Source organism: Oryza sativa, chromosome 6, assembly GCF_034140825.1.
Source record: "Oryza sativa Japonica Group chromosome 6, ASM3414082v1".
Lineage (NCBI taxonomy): Eukaryota > Viridiplantae > Streptophyta > Magnoliopsida > Poales > Poaceae > Oryza > Oryza sativa.
In genome coordinates, this window is record NC_089040.1 from 11,505,365 (window position 1) to 11,513,798 (window position 8,434).

General features: G+C 40.6%; 1 protein-coding gene across 1 annotated transcript; it reads left to right on the top strand.

Annotated features, from left to right (window-relative positions):
* Positions 1–7,605: 7,605 nt before the first annotated feature.
* LOC136356980 (BURP domain-containing protein 11-like) lies at positions 7,606–8,205 on the top strand. The gene is made up of 2 exons (XM_066311704.1): positions 7,606–8,001; positions 8,077–8,205. Exons 1-2 carry the CDS (start codon positions 7,606–7,608, stop codon positions 8,203–8,205), a joined length of 525 nt encoding a protein of 174 aa, XP_066167801.1.
* The last annotated feature ends 229 nt before the right edge of the window (positions 8,206–8,434 follow it).

Consider the following 8,434-nt stretch of genomic DNA (forward strand, 5'->3'; position numbering starts at 1 on the left):
GATGTCCAAAATACAAAAAAACATTCACCATTGTTCCTCTAGCTTGCAGTTGCTGAGATGAACTTTGGAAATCAAAAAGGCAGCTTGAGTACATAAATTGATACTTTCCATTAGATAATTGTTGGTTACTGAGTAGGCCAAACTCCCATGAGCTAGAAATGTGTTCAGCTTGTTATCATGCTCAGCCCCTGTTTGACTGAGCTTGAATATAACACCTTACGAATTTTGCACAGAAGAAACAACCATCTCGGTAGTCCCTCTAGTTGGAATTGCATAACTATTAACCTTCCATGTAGCAGTAAGCAAGAGAAGAAGCACTTTATCAAAATCCATTGCTTCATCAGCCCATTTGAGAGAACCAACAAGCCAACAAATCACCATGCAGATGTAGTACATGATTGAGAACTTGTGAGCTCTTCTCTTTAGGATGTTGAACCGTGCCAAACAGCAGAAAAGTAGCATCAACAACATGGTGTTCTTTGGCAGTGACGATCTCACAATCACATGATTTAGTGCATTCTTCCCTCATCTAGGTATTAAATTGATAATCTGAACCATCTGAGCATCTAGATCCCACACTAACTGCACTAATTGGGCTTGCATGAGTTCCATTGGGTCCATAATTGTGAATGCCTTGCCTTGAAGAAAATATTTCCTATTTGCAAAGTGAATCATTGACTTGGTGCCATGTAAAGTAAGTAGCATTCTACACATGTATTGTTTAGAGTTCAAATCAAGCATACCACTAGAAAACCAATTATTGTGCATAAATAGGATGTGCTGAACATAGCACTTCTGACCAATGCAAGCATAAGAATGTAAGATCAATGTGTGTATTGATTCTTATTCTGTGATGAACAATTGGCATCTGTGATTATTGGTTTTGATATTTGGAGATTATCGTTGAAGTGGTTTTGGAGATAATCAATTTTCAGGTGATGATCGGATTCACTGTTATTTTATGTATCCGGTCCGACCGAGCAGAGGTTGCCGGTCAGACCGGTGCTATGTGTGCGGTCAGACCGGCCGGCCCGTGGTTTGACCGGCCGATGCTGTGTCGGTTTCGGTTTCGGGTTGTTTCTTTGGATATCCGTGATTGTTTCATGGTTATGGCTTCTAGATGGATACTATACGTATGTAATACTGTTGTTTGCTAATAATGAGTCAAGTTGGGGATAGCTTGGTCTCGGAATATGGTTTCTTTGTTTGTTTCATGTGTAAGTGACTCGATGCCTCGAGACAGTATATGCGGTGATAGACCGGGAGTCGGCTTGGAGATAAGACGATGTCCGTGGTGGTCAGATATCATGCGGGATATATACTAAGGCTAGAGTTGATGCACGTGGTTGGTGAAGATTCCATATGGCATACGATGGAGGTATTGTGTACGTATGGGATGCGGAGTCGAATTTGGAAGGAGTCCAAATTTGGTACGATTGGTTATGTAAAGTTTGTATCTTGTACTAGAGGGTTTCCTAAGGTGTTTAGGACTCTTAGTATGAGTTTGGTTCGTGGCTTTAGGCTGCCTACCTCATGTATAAATAGAGGGGGAGCGTGAGGCTTCCCGGTATCGCTTTTCGGTATCGCTTTTGAGAGCAATTGAGTTGATAGTTTAGATAGGGTTTCAAGTTTAGTCAAGATTTTTGTAAGGAGTGCTGTTGGTGCACTTTGTAAACACAGAGAGAAGCAATAAAGTTTTTATCTACTTTGAGAGTTCTTCGATTTGTGTTTCACCAGGGTTCGGCGGTCCAACCGGCGGCGCACCAGCGGTCAGACTGGCAAAAGGCGGCGGTCAGACCGGCAGAGCTAAGGCGGTTAGACCGGCGATGCAGTCAGGCAGCGGCAGGCGATTTCGACGGTTCGACCGATCGATCTACATCGGTCAGACCGACGTTCATCAGGCGGTCAGACCAGCGCATCTACTTCGGTCAGACCGCGATCCATCGATTTCGAGGGTAACTTTTATTTCCGCTAAAAGTTTTCGGTTTTTGGGTATATCAACCATTCACCCCCCCTCTGGTTGGCTTAGTTCTTGTGTTTCGATCCTACAAGTAGTTTCAGAGCCTTGTTTGCTTCTTTGGATTTTAATCGATCTAGAGTTTTTGCCATGGCTACTCCTGTTAGGTTTTCAACTAAGCCTCATGTTTTCGATGGAATGGATTTTTCTCATTGGTGTAGTAGGATGCAATCTTATGTTATGGCTGAAGATTATGATATTTGGAGAAAAGTTTCTCATCCTTATGTAATTCCTGAAGTTATTAATACTGCTGCTACAAAAACTGAGTTTGAACAAAATTGCAAAGCTCGTAATATTCTTTTGAGTGGGATTTCTCATTCGGATTATGATCGTGTTGCTCATCTTCAAACTGCTCATGAGATTTGGACTGCTTTGAGTAATTTTCATCAAGGAACAAATAATATTAAAGAACTTCATCGTGATCTTTTCAAAAAGGAGTACATTAAATTTGAGATGAAACCTGGAGAAGCTTTGGATGACTATCTTTCTCGGTTTAATAAAATTTTGAGTGATCTTAGATCTGTTGATTCTTCTTATGATGCTAATTATTCACAATATGAGATTTCTCTTCACTTTTTGAATGGTCTTGACATGTCTATTTGGGAGATGAAAGTTACATTAATTCAGGAGTCTGTTGATATGTCTACTTTGACTTTGGATTCGCTTTACACAAAACTAAAAACTCATGAGATGAATATTCTTGCTCGTAAAGTTGATTATAAGTCTAGTGCTTTGATTTCTTCCTCGACTTCTTTGGATGTTGGTGCTTCTTCATCGAAGTCTTCTGTTTTTGCTTTATTTAATGCCATTTCCGATGAACAACTCGAACAGTTCGAGGACGACGACTTGGTTTTGTTATCTAACAAATTTTCTCGAGCTATGAAAAATGTTAGGAACAGTAAAAAAGGAGAACCGAATCGTTGTTTTGAGTGTGGTGCACTTGATCATCTTCGCTCGCATTTTTCTAAGCTTGGGAGAGGCAAGAAGGTAGATGATGAGAGAGTCAAAGATGATGACGTGAACAAGAAGAAGAACATGAAGGAGAAGGAGAAGAAGAAGCATTGCATGCAGTGGTTAATCCAAGAACTCATAAAAGTTTTTGATGAACCGGAAGATGAAGATGAGGGCAAAGGTAAGCAAGTTATTGATCTAGCTTTTATTGCTTGTAATGCATGTTCTGATGTTGATGAATCTGATGATAATAATGAAGAAAAGCTTAGTTATGATCAATTAGAATATGCTGCGCTTGATGAGAAGGATCATACTATTGAGATTCTAAATGCTGAAATTGCTAGATTAAAATCTTGATTCCTAATGATGATGAATGTAAATCTTGTGAAGTTTTGTTTTCTGAAATTAATGCTTTGCGAGATGTCAATTCTGTTAATTGCAAAAAATTGGAATTTGAGATTGAAAAATCTAAAAAGTTGGAATCATCTTTTGCTCTTGGATTTGCTTTACATGCTCGTGTTGTTGATGAGTTGATTTTGACAAAGAACGTTTTGAAAAAAATACAAAGTTGCTTTTTGTGCAAGTTCTTTGGTCAATGCTTCATGTGCAAATAAGGCAAAACAAAACAATGGTGTTGTGATTTCACAAGATTGTTCAAAGTGTGTTTTGAATGAGTTAAAGTTGAAAGATGCTCTAGAGCGTGTTAAACACATGGAAGAGGTTGTTAAACAAGATGAGGTGCTTTCTTGCTCAACTTGTAGAAAATAAAAAGGTCTTTTGGATGCTTGCAAAAATTGTGCTATTCTTACTCAGGAGGTTTCTTATTTGAAAAGTTCGTTGCAAAGATTGTCTGATGGTAAAAAGAACCTCAACATGATTCTTGATCAATCTAAGGTTAGCACACACAATCATGGTTTAGGTTTTGATCCTTATGCTCATCATACTAGACATCCTCCTACTGTTTTGGGTGTTGCTAGGAGAGGTGAAATTTTGATTGAAACTGAGCCTAAGAACACTGTGTTTAAATCTGCTGGCATCATGTCTTCTTTGAATGGATCTTCTTCGAAATCAAATGTTGTGAATGCAAAACCTTATGTTGTTGCAAAACCATCAATTTCAAAACCATTTACTTCACAAACTTGTCGTGAGAAGTACACTTGTTCTTTTTTGGAAAAGATGGACATTTGGTTGGTTTTTGTTTTAGACTTGCCCATAAACAGAAAAAGGAAAGAGAAATTGCTTTTGTAATACAACGTTGGCAAAAATCGGGTTTTAATTCGAGGACCACGGTTAGACCGACACTGACCAGTCGGTCAGACCGGCCAGCGGTCAGACCGCAGTTGAACTGGCGGTCAGACCGGTTGCCAGGCCCGGTCAGACCGCAGGCACTGCGGCGGTCAGACCGGCCTCGGGGCAAATTTGTGCGAAATTCAAATCGGACTTTTCTGAAGCAAAAAGGTAAGTTTTCTGGTAAGTCTGATTCTGATTTTTTCAGTACATATGTACCCACTGGTTCTACTGGTCGTGTGACTCAGTGTTGGATTCCAAAATTTCTTATTTCTAACCCCAACACGGAGGCCTCGATATCTTCTCGTTCATAGGTATTTTGGCGTCATACTCCCCATGAGTATTCAATTTTAAGATGACGATTGCTTTTCAAGGTAACATCAATTTACTTTTGGATTGACAGATATTTGGTTCTACATTCTTAATTATTAGCTTTTCATATGCTAGTGTTTGAGGTTGTAGTTTTGGTTAATACTATTGTATACATGTCAATTCATGAGAATCTTTGTGATATCATTGGCAATTGGATGTCTTTTTCAAAATCTTTGATTTCTTCTTGATTTTTGTTCGGAGAGAATTGGAGGTTATTTTGAGGGGGAGTTAGTGCTTATTCGTAAATCCTTTTGGCATGTTTTGAGGAGGAGTTTTTACCTCATGGTTTTATCAAGCAATAATATGACAATGAGAAAAAATTGAGAAAAGAGAGCTTTGTTCTATACATATGGTATTTTCTTGTGCATGCTAGCAATACTTTGAAGGTTTATTTGTCTCTAGCATAGCTTGTATGTGTTCTAGTCTTTTCATGAGATTTAGATTTTGTTTTTAAGGGAGATGATGCATGACACTTAAATTTCACTTGAATTAAGAAAATGTGCAATATTGATGCTAGCATATGGTTTGATTTATAAATGCTCTATATATATGCTTTATTGACTTGTTATTCCTCAAATAGATTTAATTGCTCATTGTGAAAAAGAGAATAAAAATATGAAAAAAATGAATACCGAATCCTCGAAAACAGTCTTGACGACAAGGACGTATTCGATGTGAGCAAAATAATAGGTGCCGAATCCCTGGAAACAGTCTTGACGACAGGGGCGTACCCGAAATAAAAGAGAAAAATATGAGCAAACAGGCTCAGGAAAAGAAAAAGTTCAAAAAATTCTCTTGGTTATTTTGTGCTAAAGTTTATTTGAGAAAGAGTGATAAATGCAATAGGTATATGTGTTTAGTGTTTATTCTTTAACCTATGTGCTTGTTAAGATGTTCCATTATAAATTGTATGAAATCATGAATTTCGATTGTTGATTCAAGCTTAATTGTAAAATCTTTGATTCATGGTTATACTTTAATGCATGCTTGTTATATTATAGATGGGTTTATCTTCTTTTTGTTGCAACACATGACATGATATGCTATATGTATGCTAAGCTCTTATACATTAGTGAACATAATTCCTATGCTTGATGAAATCATTGTCAAAAGGGGGAGAAGGAATATAAAAAAAATTGGACTTTTGGGAGCTGAGAAGAGTTTTTGAGAAGAGCAATGTTTTTGGTTCAATTGAGAATTTCTTTATTTTAAAAAGGGGGAGAAGTTTTCTTTTGGATTTTTGAGAACGATGTGTACATTTATACGAAGTGTGCTTTTTATCGCTTTTTTTTATTTTTCCAAACACCAAAACATTTTTGATGGGTTTGCCAATGTGTTCATCAAGGGGGAGATTGTAAGATCAATGTGTGTTTTGATTCTTAATTTGTGATGAACAATTGGCATATGTGATTATTGGTTTTGATATTTGGAGATTATCGTCGAAGTGGTTTTGCAGATAATCAATTTTCAGGTGATGATCGGATTCACTGTTATTTTATGTGTCCGGTCCGACCGAGCGGATGTTGCCGGTCAGACCGGTGCTATGTGTGCGGTCAGACCGGCCGGCCCACGGTCTGACCGGCCGACGCTGTGTCGGTTTCGGTTTTGGGTTGTTTCTTTGGATATCCGTGATTGTTTCATGGTTATGGCTTCTAGATGGATACTATACGTATGTAATACTATTGTTTGCTAACAATGAGTCAAGTTGGGGATAGCTTGGTCTCGGAATATGGTTTCTTTGTTTGTTTCATGTGTAGGTGACTTGATGCCTTGAGACAGTATTTTCGGTGATGGACCGGGAGTCGGCTTGGAGGTAAGACGATGTCCGTGGTGGTCAGATATTATGCGGGATACTAAGGCTAGAGTTGATGCACGTGGTTGGTGAAGATTCCATATGGCATACGATGGAGGTATTGTGTGCGTATGGGATGCGGAGTCGAATTTGGAAGGAGTCCAAATTTGGTACGATTGGTTATGTAAAGTTTGTGTCTTGTACTAGAGGGTTTCCTAAGGTGTTTAGGACTCTTAGTATGAGTTTGGTTCGTGGCTTTAGGATGCCTACCTCATGTATAAATAGGGGGGGAGCGTGAGGTTTTCCGGTATCGCTTTTGAGAGCAATTGAGTTGCTAGTTTAGTTAGGGTTTCGAGTTTAGTCGAGATTTTTATAAGGAGTGCTGTTGGTGCACTTTGTAAACAGAGAGAGAAGCAATAATGTTGTCATCTACTTTGAGAGTTCTTCGATTTGTGTTTCACCGGGGTTCGGCTGTCCAACCGGTGGCGCACCGGCGGTCAGACCGGCAATAGGCAGTGGTCAGACCGGCAGAGCTAAGGCGGTCAGACCGACGGCGCAGTCAGGCGGCGGCAGGCGATTTCGACGGTTCGACCGATCGATCTACATCTGTCAGACCGACGTTAATCAGGCGGTCAGACCGGCGCATCCACTTCGGTCAGACCACGATCCATCGATTTCGAGGGTAACTTTTATTTTCGCTAAAAGTTTTCGGTTTTTGGGTATACCAACCATTCACCCCCCCTCTGGTTGGCTTAGTTTTTGTGTTTCGATCCTACGAAGAATCCTAACTGCAAACCCATGTAATGTAATCGACCTCTTGCACATCTGGATCAAGAGTTTTCCAATCAAATTCAACATCTTCCAATCTTATGCCTTTTTCTTTCAGTTCAGCTGCCCATTTCTCTGCAACAGGGGATGTCCAAGTGAGGAAGGTCCATAATTTTGCACTTGCCCATTGATTCACTCGAATATGTGTAGTGCCAATTTCTTGAGGTGGAGGCCAAGGTTTCCACTCAGCCCAATACCTTACTGTGGGTGTTTTTCCAATATCACACAATAAGGATGCCAAGTAACTTACTTGAGTCGGCGGTGGCCATGGGGCATCAATTTTACTCTTGCCCAATAAAAGTCTAATCCTAGCCATGGTTAACCGTTCTCCATCGATCGACTTGGTAACATTCTCAACATGTTCGTGCCAGTCTCCCTCGCCATCGCCGATGAGATACGGTGGGTGCTAGAGAAATGCTACAGCAACCCATGGCTACCGCTCACCGGTGAGAAGAACAGGAATACAGCCGGATGCGCCACCTCCATGGAGGACCTGGTCAAGCTCCCCTCCTCCCTCCTCGGGACACGTCACGTACAGGCTTTCTCTGCCAACATGCCGGTAGAGGCTGCTGCCGTCTCCGAGGAGCCACGTAGGAGGTATGCCATAACAGCCCTGCATAGGATCGTCCCCACCGGATCCAGTGGCGACGGTGAGTCATCAGAGATGGTGACCTGCCATGATATGACATACCCGTACGTAGTATTCTACTGCCACATGGCTGGCCCGGCCACCAGGGCCTACATGGTGGTGCTGGTCAGCTAGGTCAGTGGCAGTGCGGAACCAGCGACTATGGAGGTGGTGTCCGTGTGCCACCTGGACATGACGCAGTGGAGCCCAAAACACCCGTTCTTGCAGGAGCAGCATGCCAAGCCTGGGGACGTGGAGGCGTGCCATTTCCTCCCCAAAAGCAGCATAGTCTGGGTCCCTTCATGGAGCAAGGAAAATGCTGTTTTGTGAATTAAAACGATCGAAAGCATGGGCAATCTTATGGTAAAATAAAGGGGACATTGCTAGTCGTTAGACATTTCGACTAGGTTACCTCAAGTGTGTGTGCGTTTTAAACTTTCCATGCAAATTAAATGTATTTACTACATCCATTTCTAAATAAGTGCATTTCTACAATATATACAAGATAAAATACTATGAAAAATAAATGACATAAATGCCCCCCCAAATTAAATAAGGG